Source organism: Corythoichthys intestinalis, chromosome 9, assembly GCF_030265065.1.
Source record: "Corythoichthys intestinalis isolate RoL2023-P3 chromosome 9, ASM3026506v1, whole genome shotgun sequence".
NCBI classification, from domain to species: Eukaryota; Metazoa; Chordata; class Actinopteri; order Syngnathiformes; family Syngnathidae; genus Corythoichthys; species Corythoichthys intestinalis.
This window is the reverse complement of record NC_080403.1, coordinates 37,686,828-37,705,459: the sequence shown is the minus strand read 5'-3', so window position 1 is coordinate 37,705,459 and position 18,632 is coordinate 37,686,828. Positions and strand designations below refer to the sequence as shown.

At 37.5% G+C, this 18,632-nt stretch overlaps 1 protein-coding gene across 1 annotated transcript in view; it reads right to left on the bottom strand.

Annotated features, from left to right (window-relative positions):
- The window catches only part of pcsk1 (proprotein convertase subtilisin/kexin type 1), a 29,249-nt gene extending 11,103 nt beyond the window's left edge, over nt 1-18,146 (bottom strand). The window contains exons 1-10 of the mRNA XM_057847072.1: nt 17,786-18,146; nt 15,663-15,767; nt 15,447-15,569; nt 8,890-9,036; nt 8,523-8,599; nt 8,191-8,279; nt 3,475-3,647; nt 2,972-3,184; nt 2,798-2,898; nt 2,469-2,702 (exon numbers count right to left, since the gene is read on the bottom strand). Coding sequence (XP_057703055.1) covers nt 2,469-2,702; nt 2,798-2,898; nt 2,972-3,184; nt 3,475-3,647; nt 8,191-8,279; nt 8,523-8,599; nt 8,890-9,036; nt 15,447-15,569; nt 15,663-15,767; nt 17,786-17,974 — 1,451 coding nt within the window. The 5' untranslated portion in view covers nt 17,975-18,146. The remainder of the gene's footprint in view (nt 1-2,468; nt 2,703-2,797; nt 2,899-2,971; nt 3,185-3,474; nt 3,648-8,190; nt 8,280-8,522; nt 8,600-8,889; nt 9,037-15,446; nt 15,570-15,662; nt 15,768-17,785) is intronic.
- Between the last annotated feature and the right edge of the window lie 486 nt (nt 18,147-18,632).

The following is an 18,632-nucleotide window of genomic DNA, read 5'->3' as shown; positions in this document are numbered from 1 at the left end:
TAATTTTTTTTTAACTGTCTAACAACAATAGAGAAAAATAACAAAATACTTCCTGCACACACCCAGCGAGGTTAGGGTATGATTTTAAGTCAACGCTAAAGCCATCTGATCACTTGGGTGAAAAAAATGATATCGAAACATAAAATGTCTTACATTTTACAAATGTTACCGATGTCTGCTGTAAATAAAAATTGGAGTAGATGTAACAGTTAATCAGCACAATTGCTCATATTATTTTTGGGGTCAAGTAGTGTGTTTGCCAGGCCAAATTCATAGATTTCAATTGCAACTGTGAAATTAAGTTTAAACAAACTAGAGTCTGCCCATTGTACACATTAATTTTGAAATTGCATACCTGCTCAATATGTTAAAAAAAATTTGAAAAAAACCCCTGAAAATCCCCAAATGAAGAGTTGCCTCAATTAATTTTGAAAAACAGTTCATCCTTAACTCCACCAAACAGGAATGAAAAGATTTCCATGTTCAACCTGGTGTACAGCAGTATGGAGTGGGGTGTGTAGACCAATAAACTAAGACAAAAACGTAGACCCAAATCCTCAGGATTAAACATGTAATAAGGTAATTTTATGAAGGTAGATTTGTGTCTTTATTATTAAATTTAAAAAAAAAATCTTCAATCAAAAAAAAGTCGCTTCAATCAATATATATATATTCAATAAAAAACAAAGTCACTTTAATCAAAAAAAAAAAGTGTTTGAATGCAAAAATGAATTTGAAAATCAAAAAAATTCATTTGAAAACTGCTTTTCTTTGATTGATTGATTTATTTTTTGAATTGCAGGCAAGTTTTTTTTTGTTTGATTGAAACAACTTTTTTGATTGAAGTAATGTTGTTGCCTCCCGGATCATAGAGGCGCTGCCTCGCATCGAAGTCATCCGCCTTAGGTGCGCTATTTTTGGCTTGGACTTGAGCCAACGCCTGGGGCCTGATGAGTGGTGGCCATGATTCTTGCTTCATCATGCTTTTATGGCTTACGCCCATTGGTGTAGTCACTTGTCAACCAAACATGTCTGACCAATAGCGCGAAGTGAACATTTGTGTCAAAAAAAAAAAAAAAAAATCCCTTCAGAACTTTTTCCTCTTCAATACAAAAGGTAGTTCAAAACTTTTTGCTCTTCAATACAAAAGAAGGTAGTTCAAAACTTTTTGCACTTAAAAAAACTGAAACTTCAATGAAAAAAAAAAAAAATTTTTTTTTTTCAAATTATTTTTTTCTTTGATTGAAAATATATATATATTTTTTCGGATTGAATGATTTAGACACAAATGTCATTTCCATAATATGGCCCAAACACAAAAGGATTGCTTCAATCAAAGAAAACATTTTCAATGGAAAATTAAGTGTTTAAATGCAAATTTTTGAGTTTCATATATTTTTTCGCATTCAAAAACATTTTTTTTCTATGATTGAAATTTTTCTCTTTTTGATTGAAGTGATTTTTCTTTTGAAAAAATTTTTTTTTGTTTGAAGCAACTTATTTTTTGATTGAATAGTAAAGACATAGATGTCCTAACCAAAAAGCAAAACAACATTACTTCAATTAAAAAAGTTGTTTCAATCAAAAAAAAAAAAAAAACAAACTTGACTTTAATCACACAAAAAAATCAAAGAAAAGTAGTTTTCAAATGCTTTTTTGAGTTTCAAATTATTTTTTGCATTCAAACACTTTTTTTTTAATAATTGAAGGGATTTTTTTGTTTTTGGATTGACAATATATATTTTGATTGAAGCGACTTTTTTTTTGTTTGTTTTTTTTGATCGAAGCAACTTTTTTTGGATTGAATAATTAACACAAAAATCTACCTCCATAGGTAATGAGGCAATTTATGGTTAGGGCAAAATGGATACCAAATCTAAATTATTAGATAAAGTCTGTCCAAATTGATGATTCTTGGTGGTAAAATGTAAAAGCCGGAAAAAATTCAAAACAGCATGCTGTTTGAATTCATTCTCTAATCCAAACATAATTCCATTCGGATTTCATTGAAAACAAGCAGAGCAGATGTGTGTGTGTTTGTTGTGTTGTACTAAAATTGTCATCTTTGCATTCCCTGGGAATCTCAAATCATGTTTGGCAATTACTAATATGGCTTACTTTCTAAATTATCACAGATGGCAAGGTTTGAAAAAAAAAAAAAAAAAAAAAATTCAATTCCTGTCATGGTCTCCGGATTAGTGTACGGTGTCTATTTTTTTACTGTCACGACTATCATCCGGAAGCAACAGATGCGTCTTTAAAAACACAGATGGTTCAAGATTTCAAAAAAGATTTTTAATTATGGAAGGCACTGTATGTCTCAAAGTTATACTCATATGGCACAACAATAGCACAATATAAGCATCTGAGATAGAATTTAGAAGAAAAAATTGGTTATGCGATTCTTTGATGGGAAAAAAAACAAAAAAAACATTTGTAAGATCTACTTCCATAGTAAATTAATTTACCTGGGCTGGAAAGAGTCATCCCTCACTATGCACTGCTTTTTTTCTGGCACATGCTTCCAAGTTGCAGGGTCAACAAGGTCAACCAAGGCTTTGGCGTTGAGAAGTCCAAAACCAAAGCGACTGTTAACCATCAATCCCGCTCCATTCCGCTTCCAACCTGGATTATTGGCTAAGGGATCGTATTCTGACGTCCAGACCACAACGTGCTGCAAGTCCCTCCATGTCAGATCTGGACTAAAAGGCAAATGTTGATAAGGATGCAGGTCAGCAATTTGCTTACATTTATAAGCAGCAATTTTCAATCATTTTCCATTTGTACAGTTGCATACTTTTGTTCCAGTGCCAGGGCAAATATTCCAGCAGCTAGCGGGGCTGAGGCCGACGTTCCGGTGTGAGTCTGAGTGCACTCATTATGTAGATCAGCACTAGTCTATAAGAAAAATAGATCGTTGAAAATACTTGTTAAAGAACTGCGGATGCTGTATACTTGAATAACTACTCACAATCCTCTGATCAGTGTAGTCTCCACTGCTGTACGCTGTAGCCAGAGTGGAAGAGCACTTTTCAGCGTACCACGGAGACAAGCCCTGCTGAGAGGCGCTGCTGATTGAGATAGTGTAGATGCTGTCTGTGTAGCCATCACAGTCACAGTTATCACCCTGGCGACCACCGTTACCTGATGCCCAAACAAAGATTGAGCCCTTTCCACCTCGGCCCTGAAGGAATGTGTGGTGGAGAGCAGTAAAGCGAGAATTGAGACAATTGCTTTTTTTGTCAACCAGTGATTTATTTGCGATGTGAAAAACTCATTTAATCTGAAGCATACAGTAGTTTTATTGGTGGCATTAAATGTGAAGATTTGAAATGCTTCGAAGCAAAGCAGCTAAGCCTTTTTTTATTATTGCTTATTTTATGTTTGATTACCACCGTGGGCAGAAAACAGACCCTTAAGAAACCTCAGTGGGAGATCGTGCCTGCTAAGAAAGATGGCTAGTGTGGAATTTACCTTCTGAATGCCGTATTCGAAGGCTTTTTGAGCCAGACGACCTGGGCCCTCAACAGTTTTGCCATCATCATTGGGTCCCCAACTTGCACTATAGATGTCCACGTGCTCTGGATTGAAGCCAATAGAGCTGGCCTCAATAGCATCTGTCACAATTCCATCCAGCATGCGAATGCCTAGGGAGAAAGAACCAAGAATATCAAATGAAATTAAATTGAAGATGCTTATTACATTATAAGATACAGAGGGGCAAATAAGTATTTAGTCAACCACTAATTGTGCAAGTTCTCCCTTGAAAATATTAGAGAGGCCTGTAATTGTCAACATGGGTAAACCTCAACTATGAGAGACAGAATGTGAAAAAAAAAACAGAAAATCACATTGTTTGATTTTTAAAGAATTTATTTGCAAATCGTGGTGGAAAATAAGTATTTGGTCAATACCAAAAGTTCATCTCAATACTTTGTTATGTACTCTTTGTTGGCAATAACGGAGGCCAAACGTTTTCTGTAACTCTTCACAAGCTGTCATTGGGCAACACGGACTTTCAACTCCCTCCACAGATTTTCTATGGGGTTGAGATCTGGAGACTGGCTAGGCCACTCCTGGACCTTGAAATGCTTCTCACGAAGCCACTCCTTTGTTGCCCTGGCTGTGTGTTTGGGATCATTGTCATGCTGAAAGACCCCGCCATGTCTCATCTTCAATGCCCTCGCTGATGGAAGGAGATTTTCACTTAAAATCTCTCGATACATGGCCCCATTCATTCTTTCCTTTACACAGATCAGTCGTCCTGGTCCCTTTGCAGAAAAACAGCCCCAAAGCATGATGTTTCCACCTCCATGTTTCACGGTGGGTATGGTGTTCTTCGGATGCAATTCAGTATTCTTTCTCCTCCAAACACGAGAACCTGTGTTTCTACCAAAAAGTTCTATTTTGGTTTCATCTGACCATAACACATTCTCCCAGTCCTCTTCTGGATCATCCAAATGCTCTCTAGCGAACTGCAGACGCGCCTGGATGTGTACTTTCTTCATCAGGGGGATATGTCTGGCAGTGCAGGATTTGAGTCCCTGGCGGTGCATTGTTTTACTGATAGTAGCCTTTGTTACTGTGGTCCCAGCTCTCTGTAGATCATTCACTAGGTCCCCCCGTGTGGTTGTGGGATTTCTGCTTGCCTTTCTTGTAATCATTTTGACGCCACGCGGTGAGATCTTGCATGGAGCCCCAGATCGAGGGAGATTATCAGTGGTCTTGCATGTCTTCCATTTTCTAATAATTGCTCCCATAGTTGATTTCTTTACACCAAGTGTTTTACCTATTGCAGATTCATTCTTCCCAGCCTGGTGCAGGTCTACATTCGACAGCTCTTTGGTCTTGGCCATAGTGGAGTTTGGAGTGTGACTGACTGAGGTTGTGGACAGGTGTATTTTATACCGATAATGAGTTAAAACAGGTGCCATTAATACAGGTAACGAGTGGAGCCTCGTTAGACCTCATTAGAAGAAGTTAGACCTCTTTGACAGCCAGAAATCTTACTTGTTTGTAGGTCCCCAAATACTTATTTTCCACTGTAATTTGGAAATAAATTCTTTAAAAATCAAACAATTTGATTTTCTGTTTTTTTCTTTCCACATTCCGTCTCTCATTGTTGAGGTTTACCCATGTTGACAATTACAGGCCTCTCTAATCTTTTCAAGTAGGAGAACTTGCACAATTGGTGGTTGACTAAATATTTATTTGCACCACTGTATATTGGTTGGCTACATCACCATTCAGGACTATGTATGTATCTATTTGGCTGTTAGTCATTGTTTGGGTGTAATTTAATAAAATGATATTATGTAACCAGGCAGCATGAAAATGTGGTCTTAATCAGGAAACCCTTCCGATACCCATAACAGTATATGAAACACAGTTTGTCCATGCACAACAATGAGCTTTTTTTTTGTACTCAAGACCCATTTTCTCACATGAATTTAGTTTATACCAAGGGTGTAGGTTTGCATATGGACGGTAGAGACATAATACTACCAACTTTGCAGGATGCTCAAATTATCCCCACCATGTTTTGGGCAACCTTATTTGCATTATAAAATGACTTCATTTATATAGGTCATTTAGATTGTCTTCCCATATGTCGTAAGGATAGAATAGACCCTACCATTATGAAGTGAATTAATTTAATTGTGTTCAGATTTACATTGACCCCTTTTTTACTTGCTGAATGTGCCAGTCCATTTTTTTCCCTCCTCAAACGACCGTTTGATTGGCTGGTGACTTGCTCCCCCCACCACAAATGCAGTATGCCGTTTCCTCCGCCCCCCTCGAAGACGAGGGAGATGTTAAGTTTTTTTTCCGCCAGCAACAGCCACTGTAAGTACTGTAAAAAGATGTCAATGTGGGTGGGCGGTGGGGAACACAGCACTAATTTTGTCACTGAACGTCCGACCTGCATCAGAGTTAGCAATTTAGCATAACATTAATCTGAGCGAATTTCTCGAACTCGAAGAGGAAGCTGCTCTGAGAGAAATATCCTCCTGTAAGTTTTCTACTGTTAATGTTAATCAAACTGTAAGAAATGTAGTGAAATAAGGTTTACCTCCCTCTCTCTAGTTTTCATTTTGATTTTATTTATGTGGTCTTAAAGCAGCCCAAAGGAGCTTTCATTTTTTGTTGAGTTTGGCTGTGCTTGTGGACAAAAGTATTTTACTTGAAGGAAGGCTCCATTTTTATTTATTTTTGTTTTTCCCTGACTAAAAAGTTTTTTATAATATTTAAATTTATTCAGATAGACAATTTTGAGTGGTATTCAGACAAATGTTTATTTTTTTGCATTCTGGATAGTTAAGAGATGGTTAACAATTTTGTATTTCTTTGTATGTTAAGACACAAATTTGGGTTCAAATATTGCAATTTAGATTTGCTAATAAAATCCAGACATTTATTCTGGAAGTTTTTAAAATGTTTCTATAGCAGTTTTTGAAAACAAAGGCTTGAATTGAACGGTGTATCAGCTGAACCTATACATATGCACTGCACAAACCCACCCTCTTAAAAATGAAAAAAAAAAAACTGTGTAATCAGTGTAAATCTACTAGAAATAAGTGAAATTATCCTCCAGTGCTTCAAGTAAATTTTACTCACTTAGAATTCTTCAAATAAGAAAAATAGCTAGCTGAAAATAAGCTTAACAGACTTATTTTAAGCAAAAAGTTAGTATGTTTAATCTTAAAAAAAAAACTTCTTTGTCAGAAATGTTCTTAATTCAAGAACATATATTGTTCAAAACATTATTTGAAAGCAATTTTTTCTAGATTTATGTGAAAAATTACCAAATTTTAGATGCATAGGCTTAATAAGAACATAGGATAGCTACTTAAAGTAAGTGGATTAATCTGACACATTCATCTGTTAACTAGCCTTTCACACTCAAAAGAAGATGGAGATAATTATTCGACTAGATTTAAGAAAAATTATCAGATTAAGACGGTATTAATTTGCATATGAAAGTTAGTATGAGTCAATACAGATTTATTTTACATTAATCATTTAGCCTATGAATTAACATAAATTTCATAGTGTATTGACGGGACACGGGGTGCGGGGCCGATTCATAGGGGGCCTATCTTCGTCAAAGCCGACCGACTGGAAATACAGACAAAGAGCTTTTTCTGTTGAAAATTCCTGTGAATAAATGCTTAAATCTCTGAATTCTTTATAGATATGGATGTAAAACAGTCTCAATTCTTGGTTAAAAGCATAAAAAAAAAACGTGCAGGTAGCCTTTATTTTACGTAAATATTGGGAAATATGAGGCTAGTCAGTAGGGAAATCAGCCGCCGCCAAATGTAAACAAAGCTTTTTCCTTTGAAAATTCTTGTGGATAAATGCTTAAATACCCGAATTCTTTATAGAAATGGACGTAAAACAGTCTCGATTTTTGGTCAAAAGCAAAAAAAAACAAAAAAACATGCAGGTAGCATTTATTTTACGTAAATATTGCAAACTATGAGGCTAGTCGGTGAGGAAATTAGCGACCGCCAAATGTAAACAAAGAGCTTTTTCCGTAGAAAATTCATGTGAATAAATGCTTAAATCCCTGAATCCTTTATAGATATGGATGTAAAACAGTCTTGATTCTTGGTTAAAAGCTAACAAATGTGCAGATAGCATTTATTTTAGGTAAATATTGTGAAGTATAATGCCAATGCTGTTGCGGCTAATTTCTCCCAGAGATTTTTTCGTTTCAAAATGCTTGCATGGTACGAAAAATAGATTAATTACCTTAAATCCTTGAACGAATCACTCCTGAGACAATCCTTCCTGTTTGTATGCGGTACAGCTTTTGTACTTTTTCAACAAAATCCGGCGTTGGCTCGCTGCATGTGTCGCTGCAACCGACTGCGAATAACTGAAGCTGATTGTGGGTTGGCCCCCTGCTTGAAGGCGTGGCCCACTTAAGGTCGAATCTGACCCGTCAATCATTATGAAGTCTATTGAATTAATTACGTTCATATTGGTGAGAAATGGAGCCCTGACCCTCGTTCACCCAATCTATTTGGTCTTATTAATAGCCCATCCCCAGCAAAAGTGTACATGCAGGTTATGCTGTTATATCGTCCCTACAAATATTGACATCAAACCTACGCCATTGGTTCATACTTTTTCTAATGCGTCAATCTGCATTCCTCATTTTGCAAAATAAAATCCTCTTACCGCCAACTTTGGAATTGAAGGCCACACCAACACCACATTTATTATTGTCTGCTTGCATGGCGATCTCGCCAGCACACCTTGTTCCATGCCTGAATGACATCATTAAATGATGCAATCAAAGTCATTGTAATTTTTTGTGTGTAAAACTGTACTGTATTTCACAGATAAATGTGGTATCTTAATAAAAATAAATGAATAAATAAATAAACAGAAGCAAATATACACTACCAGCATTTCAGTTACATTAAAATCGAAATCTAAGTACCTAAAAGCTGTATAAAAACGTATCTCTATGGAGGAAATGGAAATAAAATAGGCCTTTGCCAACATACTTGTTTTCATTGGTGGCGTCGTATCTGGGGAATGGGTCAGGGTCATTATCATTGAAGTCATAGCTGGCTGCTGCATCCTTTAATATAAAATTAAAAAAAAAAAAAAAAAAGGCAGATGATGAGCATAAATTTCTATGGAACAAATGAGCTGATGTCAGATTGTCTCACATTTACATGTAAATATGTAAATTGAATGTAATTTTTGTTATACTTTGTTATATAATTTAAGTAAGCGCCCAAGTAAATGAAGAAAATTAGAGCTAAATCAAGCTGAAGATGTCTTGCATTGCATGGTGTCACCACCAGCGTTGCTGTGGAAACTGCAGACTGAGACGACATGGCAGTCTCCATGGAAACAGTATCTTACGTAGTTGGAGTAGATGTCGGTGTGATTCCACTCCAGTCCGTCATCCAGAACAGTGATGACCACTCCTTTGCCCGTAATCCCTTTCTGCCACACTGGGATCACGTGCAGGTCCAGCTTTGGAAGGGAAGACGACGTGCGTGTGTCTTGCTGCATGAGAGAAAATGACAATAATTGGTTATCTAGAATACAAAGTGTATCCAGATAGGCTCTCTAAATGTTATCATGTGTTGCAAAAGGTTAGGTGAGTCAAGCTTTTCAGCTGTATACATCGACATTTATGGAATTTCAAGACTATTGTTGACTTTTTTTTTTAAAATGTCATTGTTCAAGTCCACTCCTACAGCCACTTGTTAGGGTCCGATTAAGCTTTTGTGCTGTCTAGTGCCTGGTTAATTCATTACTCAACTGCATTATGTTGCAAACAGCATACTTTTTCATTCGTCTTATGTTTGTTCCCCTAGTTTAAAATTTAAAGAAAAAAATGCTATTTTTTTTTACAATTACTCCTCTAAGACTATTAAATACTTTAGAAGTGCTGTAGAAAAATAGCTAAATACAAAATAACCTTTTTTTTTCAAACTGTTGTTGTCCTTGCGCATTCTGCACAGACACTGCAGAACGCCACGTCAACATGTGAGTCATACTTGTGATGTATTGTTCTTTTTAATCCTCTCCTCAGCTCCTGCATTAGTTCTTTTTTTGAAACCTGATCTATTTCTTTTCCATTGCAGACTCCAGTTAAATCCCAGTTGAAGGATGTTATTTTTAAATATTGTATATACTTTCTTTTTAATAGAGTACAAATTCATTGATGATGAAACAACATACCATGAGCGTTGAACATGTGTACAGTTAATAAACACACAGCCGAGATCAACAGATAAAAGCAGATTTTGAAGGAATCAGATGATTTAATCAGCGATGAAAACTAACATTTGATGCTAACGTTGCATTGACACAGACTGACACTTACGCAGGCACACGCACAGCCATGCAGGCAAGCAATGAGTCACACCCTGATTAAATTTTCAGAAAAGGCATAATAGCATCTCGCTCAACTCTCCCCTCTGTTGCTTTGCTGCATTGCTCACCCAACTCCGTCACACATGTAGCTCCGCCCTCTCTAATATAAGCACGTCATATCTGCCAACATCCCCATTCTCTGACCCGTGCTCCTTCATTTGCCCTCTTTACTTAGTCACCACTTCCCTTCACTCATACAGTGGGGGAAATAAGTATTTAGTCAACCACCAATTGTGCAAGTTCTCCTACTTGAAAAGATTAGAGAGGCCTGTAATTGTCAACATGGGTAAACCTCAACCACGAGAGACAGAATGTGGGAAAAAAAACAGAAAATCACATTGTTTGATTTTTAAGAATTTATTTCCAAATTAGAGTGGAAAATAAGTATTTGGTCACCTACAAACAAGCAAGATTTCTGACTTTTAAAGAGGTCTAACGATGTCTAACGAGGCTCCACTTGTTACCTGTATTAATGGCATCTGTTTTAACTCATTATCGGTATAAAAGACACCTGTCCACAAACTCAGTCAGTCACACTCCAAACTCCACTATGGCCAAGACCAAAGAGCTGTTGAAGGACACCAGAGACAAAATTGTAGACCTGCATCAGGCTGGGAAGACTGAATCTGCAATAGGTAAAACACTTGGTGTAAAGAAATCCACTGTGGGAGCAATTATTAGAAAATGGAAGACATACAAGACAAATGATCATCTCCCTCGATCTGGGGCTCCATGCAAGATCTCACCCCATGGCGTCAAAATGATAACAAGAACGCTGAGCAAAAATCCCAGAACCCAACGGGGGGACCTAGTGAATGACCTATACAGAGAGCTGGGACCACAGTAACAAAGGCTACTATCAGTAACACAATGCGTTGCCAGGGACTCAAATCCTGCACTGCCAGACGTGTCTCCCTGCTGAAGAAAGTACTGCGGTTCGCTAAAGAGCATTTGGATGATCCAGAAGAGGACTGGGAGAAAATGTTATGGTCAGATGAAATCAAAATAAAACTTTTTGGTAGAAACACAGGTTCTCGTGTTTGGAGGAGAAAGAATACTGAATTGCATCCGAAGAACACCATACCCACTGTGAAGCATGGGGGTGGAAACATCATGCTTTGGGGCTGTTTTTCTGCAAAGGGACCAGGACGACTGATCTGTGTAAAGGAAAAAATGAAAGGGGCCATGTATCGAGAGATTTTGATTGAAAATCTCCTTCCATCAGCAAAGGCATTGATGATGAGACATGGCTGGGTCTTTCAGCATGACAATGATCCCAAACACACAGCCAGGGCAACAAAGGAGTGGCTTCGTAAGAAGCATTTCAAGGACCTGGAGTGGCCTAGCCAGTCTCCAGATCTCAACCCCATAGAAAAGGGAGGGAGTTGAAAGTCCGTGTTGCCCAACGACAGCCCCAAAACATCACTGCTCTAGAGGAGATCTGCATGGAGGAATGGGCCAAAATACCAGCAACAGTGTGTGAAAAGCTTGTGGAGAGTTACAGAAAACGTTTGGCTTCTGTTATTGCCAACAAAGGGTACATAACAAAGTATTGAGATGAACTTTTGGTATTGACCAAATACTTATTTTCCACCATGATTTGCAAATAAATTCTTTAAAAAATCAATCAATGTGATTTTCCGTTTTTTTTCCCACATTCTGTCTCTCATGGTTGAGGTTTACCCATGTTGACAATTACAGGCCTGTCTAATATTTTCAAGTGGGAGAATTTGCGCAATTAGTGGCTGTCTAAATACTTACTTGCCCCACTGTAAATGCAAACATTACAAATGGAAGGTGTTTTTTTGTACTGTGTGATGTCGTATCTACTTGTATTTCTGCATTGTTTTTATTTTCATGAATGACTCACAATGCATTAAATAATGTGCCATTACAATAAGTGGCATTTTAAGGCATAGTCATACTACTTCGATGGGGAAAAATGATGTTGTTTTTGCTTTCTCCACAAATGTGTGAATCATACTGTATTTGGTCACTACAGTTATGGTGAAGTGGTAGGTAAGTGGACTTTCGAAAAGCAGCAGTCCACTAGGCAATACTGTATAGTTTACATTTTGAGTAAACGTTCCCCAGTTAATGAATTAAGTGGGTTGGTTTTACAGGATTTGATCCATTTAATATCAAGACAGTCTGATCTGAGACACTGTTGAGTGCGGATTAACAGGGTCAGCAACCCAAAATGTTAAACTTTATAATAGCCCCTTTTAGACTTTTTTCCCTGTAAATTCCCGTGTAAGGTGACGCGGGATTTACCCGTGTCATGTCTTTCAGACATGGAGAGATGTCCCGGGAAATACAATAAAAAGTCGACACTTTCAGACTTGTCCCGTGTTGGTGACTTGATGCTCTCTGTGTGGGAAGGGTGGCTGGTGGGATTTTAAAACCCTGACATTACATAATTGTTGGTGGGCATCGGCAACAAAATAAACCACACATATCCAAAGTTGGACAATGGACTGGCTCTTCCTCGGCTGTATAATCCTGTAGCAATTTAATTTCTTTATATTTCCAGTTTAATTTAGCTATTTCCAGTTTGACATGTTGATAATTGCCCTGTTTGTTTACCGCTTTTCATCTTACTGAGAAGAAAGAGGAAATGCCAATCAACCCGCCATGATATGTACGTCATCAGCCTTCTCGCTGTGACCCTTGAGTTAAACACCTGCTTCCACACGTGCTACTTCCTGGGTAAGTCCCGGACATTATACTAGGACGCGACCCAGTAAATGTCCGTGTCATCTCTGTGTCAGTCGACCCAGGAAATTGCTTTCACACATATGGACTACCAGTTTAAATCCTGGGAATTAACCGGAGGTCAGGTATGTGTGAAAGGGGCTAACACATGCTGCATGTATCCAAATTAGCCTACTTTCAAAACGACTACAAACACATAATGAGCCTTCATGAATAAATGTTTATTCCCTGCAGTGCATCCTATCGAGCAGTGTTTTTCAACCTTTTCTGAGCACGTTTTGAAATTGGAAAAAAATCTTATGGCACACCACAAACCAAAAATGTTCCAAAATTCCTTTCTGTACAGTATATTTATAAAATAATTTCTCACTATTAATACTTACTCAGTGTGAAACTTGAGCCTGTTTAGGTGAACACAAAGCCAATATCCTGGCAGGAATCATCGTAAACAGCTCTCAGTCTCTCTTTTTTCATTTTTTTAAATAGCAGTTTGGCTTGAAAAGCTCAGAATTATTAGACAGGGGTACTTAAGCAATGTCTTTAACTGCATCAGGGCCGAGCATCTCGCTGACAATAGCTTTGCATGCAGGTAGTATTAAGGTCTCTGCCACAGAGTGGGACTTTTTTGATTTAGGAACACAAGGTTACTGGCTTTGAGGGCTTTCTCATTTACCTTTGTAGTTTTTCCTCAAAAAAGTTGCCTGTTTCTCTGTGTTTTCACAAGGCGAACAAAATAGTCAGTACTTTGAAGCGACAGGTGTTTTGATTGGAGATGACGTTTAAGATAGCTTCTCGTGTCGCGTTCAAGAACTGCTCGGATTTCTAGCCATTTTGCTATCCTCGACAATGTGTTGGAATAAAACACAGGGGAAGGATTGATGCTCGTCACATATAGATAAAATGGAAAGGACACTTGACGAGTCTAATGAAATGACGTACAGTAGACGTGCTGGGGTCTACATTGTCACGGAGAGCAAAGTGGTTGATGGTTAGAAATCCGAGCAGTTATTGAACACGACATGAACAATACCTCGCTCATCTGTACACGACCGCAACCTACTCCTTCCTTCCTACTGCAACTCTGCCCAACGACGTAAAAAATGCGACATTAGATAATTTCTCGCGGCACACCTGACCATCTCTCATGGCACACTAATGTGTCGCGGCACACCGGTGTTCTGCCAAAATCTCCTACATCGGCAAAACGTCCTACATTAGTCGAATTTGACACCCAAAGTACTACCGTGCACTCCAAACTTGTTTTGTTTAGATGCATACAGGCATAACGCACTAAAAAAATGCCTGAAGAAAATGCTTAAATATAGTTATATCAAATAAGGATGGTTTAAATTCGCTACGTGACTAATGTGGTCAACTGCTTCAAAACTAACACAAAAAAACAAATGGTTAAAAGTAGGGTGTCAAAATTATTGCGTTAACGGGCGGTAATTAATTTCTTAAATTAATCACGTTAAAATATTTGACGCAATTAACGCACATGCCCCGCTCAGACAGATTTAAATGACAGTACAGTGAAATGCCCACTTGTTAATTTTGTTTTATGGAGTTTTGCCGCCCTCTACTGGCGCTTGGGTGCGACTGATTTTTATGGGCTTCAGCACCCATGAGCATTGTGTAAGTAATTATTGACATCAACAATGGTGGGCTACTAGTTTTTTTTTTTGATTGAAAATTTTACAAATTTTATTAAAACGAAAACATTGAGGGGTTTTAATATAAAATTTCTATAACTTGTTCCAACATTTATCTTTTAAGAACTACAAGTCTTTCTATCCATGGATCGCTTTTACAGAATGCTAATAATGTTAATGCCATCTTGTTGATTTATTGTTAATAATAAACAAATACAGTACTTATGTACCGTATGTTGAATGTATATAACCGTCTTGTGTTTTACCTTTCCATTCTAACAATAATTTACAGAAAAATATGGCATATTTTATAGATGGTTTGAATTGCGATTAATTACGATTAATTATTTTTTAAGCTGTAATTAACTCGATGAAAAATTTTCGTTTGAATTAGAAGAATGTTTGTGTCATGTTTGTCCTCCTACAGAAACCATATTAAAACAAAAATGTATATTTCCCTCCCCTATCTTTTTCAATTTTCAAACATTTTTGAAAAAGCTCCAGGGAGCCACTAGGGCAGCGCTCAAGAGCCACATGCGGCTCTAGAGCCGCGGGCTGCTGACTCCCTAACTAACATAAGGAAAAGTGCTACTCTGTACAACATCATTCAAAGGGGGTCAATGCACGGTCAGGATGTAGTCGACATGTTAGTAATGTAACCCGGAAGGGTGCACATGGCTTTGAAAAAAGGCTGTTCTGAGCTTCAACATGGACTGGATTTGTCAAAAAATCCTAATCAGGGTATATTGGGACATAATACATTGTGCTCTACTCTGTTCTATCCTGTTGGATTATAGTCCCTCCATCCCTCTCATCCCTACTTGAACAGCATAACCAATCAAGCAAATGGCTCTTTTGGCCAGAATTCTTGTTTTATTGTCTTGCATGTTTATTTAGTTTCAGAATTAGTTCGGTCCATTGTTAGTCAAAACATGTTGAGCTCCCCATGCAGTCATGGAAAGGCTTAAGAAGCAACTGTCGCGAAGGCCATCAAAAATGACGCGTATGTTAAATGACCCGTTGTGGAAAGCAGAATTTAGCTCAGAAAAGTGTTCAAACACACTTCTGATGCTTAAAAAAATATTTCGATCATGAATTCTGTATGTTTTTCACAGACTTTGCCACAGTGCAGTGGTTAGGAATCAATTCTTTGTCACGCAGACTCACCAAGTACCACTGCTGGTTCCACATGGGATCATCAAACAGCTTGTCAGCCGGGCAGTCCCTGCAACGCCCAAGGGATGCTCGCTTGCTGCGCCGTTTCTCATACTGCTGCTCTGCCCATACCACCTGTGGAGAAAGATTAGGTGACTTTGAATTTGAGGTGGGACATAATAAATGCCTAGAGATATGCTTATCCGATCATTAAAAGACACCATTTACCCGATCATCCTCCGACAGCTGCCTGGTGACGTGCGTGGCACTTCGCTTCATTCTGCGGGGATGTTTGCTATGTCTGAACAAGAAATGGTCCTGCAGGGCCCCAATCTACAAGATATTAGGCTGAATTAAGAAAATGGATGTAATGGCACTGAATAATTTGATAATAAGCCTTTTGATTAATTTTGAGATAATAGCATTGGAAATTTTCATCATTCGATGTTGATGTTTCTATTATAAGTAAAGTGGTAAGAGTGAAATTCAATTTAGAAGAGACCAGAGAAAAAAAATAGGGACAGAACAATAACATGAGATGACCTTATACAAGAACTGAGACAATAATGCTCTCAAAAGTTATTAGCTTAACTTATTCACTGGCAGCCCAGGTCAGTGAGTGTGTTGTAGTTGTTAGTAAAAGTAAAACTTCATATTAACACACCAATTGACGGCTATGAATGTCCAATCCATTTCAACAATTTAAATGGATTGGACGGCTATTGCCGTCAATGGCAGCTAATGACTATGAGGTCATAAGCGATTTATAAAGCAAAAGAAAGAATGAATGAATAAATAAAGAGTATTACAAGCGCAAAATACTTTTTCCCCCAAATTGTTACAAATTTTTGAAAATGTGATTTTTGAAGTTATTGTTTTTAAAGTTTAAATATATATATTTTTAGAATTATTTATCTTTCAAAATATTATTTGTTGTTTTTTTCTTAATCTATTACCATTTAAATCATTGCCCTCCCCCCATGGATCCATCAATTAATTCACTTATTTTATTTAAAAATATTGTTTTTTTAATTGCCCAATGCAAAATAAGTGCGGGCAACATTATTACTACAATTGAATAATGATAATAACAATAACAACAGTTATTATTATTATTATAATGAAGCACTTTATATCACAGACCCCTCTCAAAGTGATATTAACGTAATGACAGTATAAACAGTTGAAAAAGAAAAATAGATAAACCAGCTAAGGCTGCAACTAAGGATTATTTTCATAATCCATTAATCGGATAATTAATTAAACGATTAATCGGATAAATGTCACTTCTTTCAATTACCTTCACAATTTACCTTGAAGTTGTTTTCGGCATGTTATAAGTTGCAATGATAACAAAACGGATGACTATTTCCTTCAACTTTATCGATTATCATATTCATTGGCAACTAATTTGTTAACCGATTAGTTGTTCCAAAAGCTAATTTAGACAGTAAGATGTCGGAAAATGAGCAAAAATGTGAATTGCTGTCCTCCAAAAAACGCAGATTTTTGTTAATGTCCTACTTGTACTTAAGAAAAACATATTGATGAAAGACGACAATATTTACAACCGAGCAGTTATAGAAATGGCATAATTTCAAGAATTTAGACAAGTTTAAGTTGAAGAAGGTCCTAAACGAATAATCAGGTATTTAAAATATTTGTCGATTAATTTGCTAATCGATTAGTTGTCAATTAATTGACAACCAAACCAGCTCAACAAAACATGGGGAAATATGGATGGATGTTAAATGTGGGCCACAAACTGTTGACCTGTGGGTCGCAATCATGCCCTGGGCCACAGTTTTGCGACCCCTGTCCAACATTAATGTAATAAAAACATTGGGTGTGAAGGGAGGGGCGTAATTCGTGCTTGTAAGGGTTAAACTCAGATTTTTCTTTACTTTCCGTTTTTTTTTTTTTAAATTGGGTCTCATTTAATTATGTTTTCCTAATGGTTAGTGGCCGTAATCTTTTAATTCGTGCTTTAAAATTTGAATATAAAGCGAGTAAGTATTATAAACCAGCATAATATAAAAATTCCATGTTGTATTTCACTGATTTGACAAAGCACTGAAATGTCAATGCTGCTGACGTTTGAAACACGCACCAACAGTCATTTACAGCGAGTTCTAATATGTTTGCATAAAGATATAAAATTCTGAAGAACACAAGGAAACAAACCACCATTTATGGTATAAAGCAAAAAATACAATGAGACACAGAATTTTAATTAATATCTCGTGTTTCTGTGAGTGCTGTTAAGAAAAAATAAAATAAAAACATGAACTCAAATCTTATAATGAATAATAATGAAAACCATGTGTTTTTGATTCAGTGCATGTGATTACCTGTCGGACCAGTTGGTAGTCCAGCTCCCGGGCGATCTCCGCCGCCGCATCCAGTCCACCCGGAATCTCGACGGCCCACTCGTTTAGATATTGTCTGTCCACGGATGGCGAAGCCACGGAGCGGGGAATCACGGAGGAGAGGACGGCGAGGAAACAACACATCACCGCGGGACGACATCTTACTTCCATTTCAGATGAAATTCAATCAGTTGAGGAATAAAAATCACACAGCGCGGGTTGGATGTGCCCCAAACACGTAGTTTAATCTCTTCTGGTTTATTGTGATTCTTTTTCCTCTGAACAGATGGACGGAGGAGCAAAAAACTGTGCGTTTTTTCTCCGTCAAGGAAACACTTGACGATGGTTGAGTGCGTGTGCTTGTGCGCGTGTGTGGTCACGACGATGGGCGGGTGTTCGCACGTCAAATTACACTTGCTCTGACGTCAATTCGGCGTCTACCTTCAGTAAAGTATGCGAACTCGGGTCCCCTGAGGAGCAAAGTAGGAGGAGGGAGGGGGTCTGGAGATAAGACTAAAAATATCCCAGAAAGAAGAATCAGGACGAAATATGATCGGATGAGAATGAATCCCAATTTTAAAATATATGGAAATTTTAATGTTTGTTATTCCAGTGGAGAGCAAGATGTGTAAAAGTGATATAAAAATCAGGATGATTTGTTTAACTACGTAATCATGATGTTACCAGAAGATGAATAAGTGTCCAGGACCAAGGACAGTTCTCTGTCCTCTGCAGCCTCGTGAGACGTGTTGAGAAATTAAATAGGACAGAGGAGAGGGTCTAACGTTACATACAGTGGGGCAAATAAATATTTAGTCAACCCTTAATT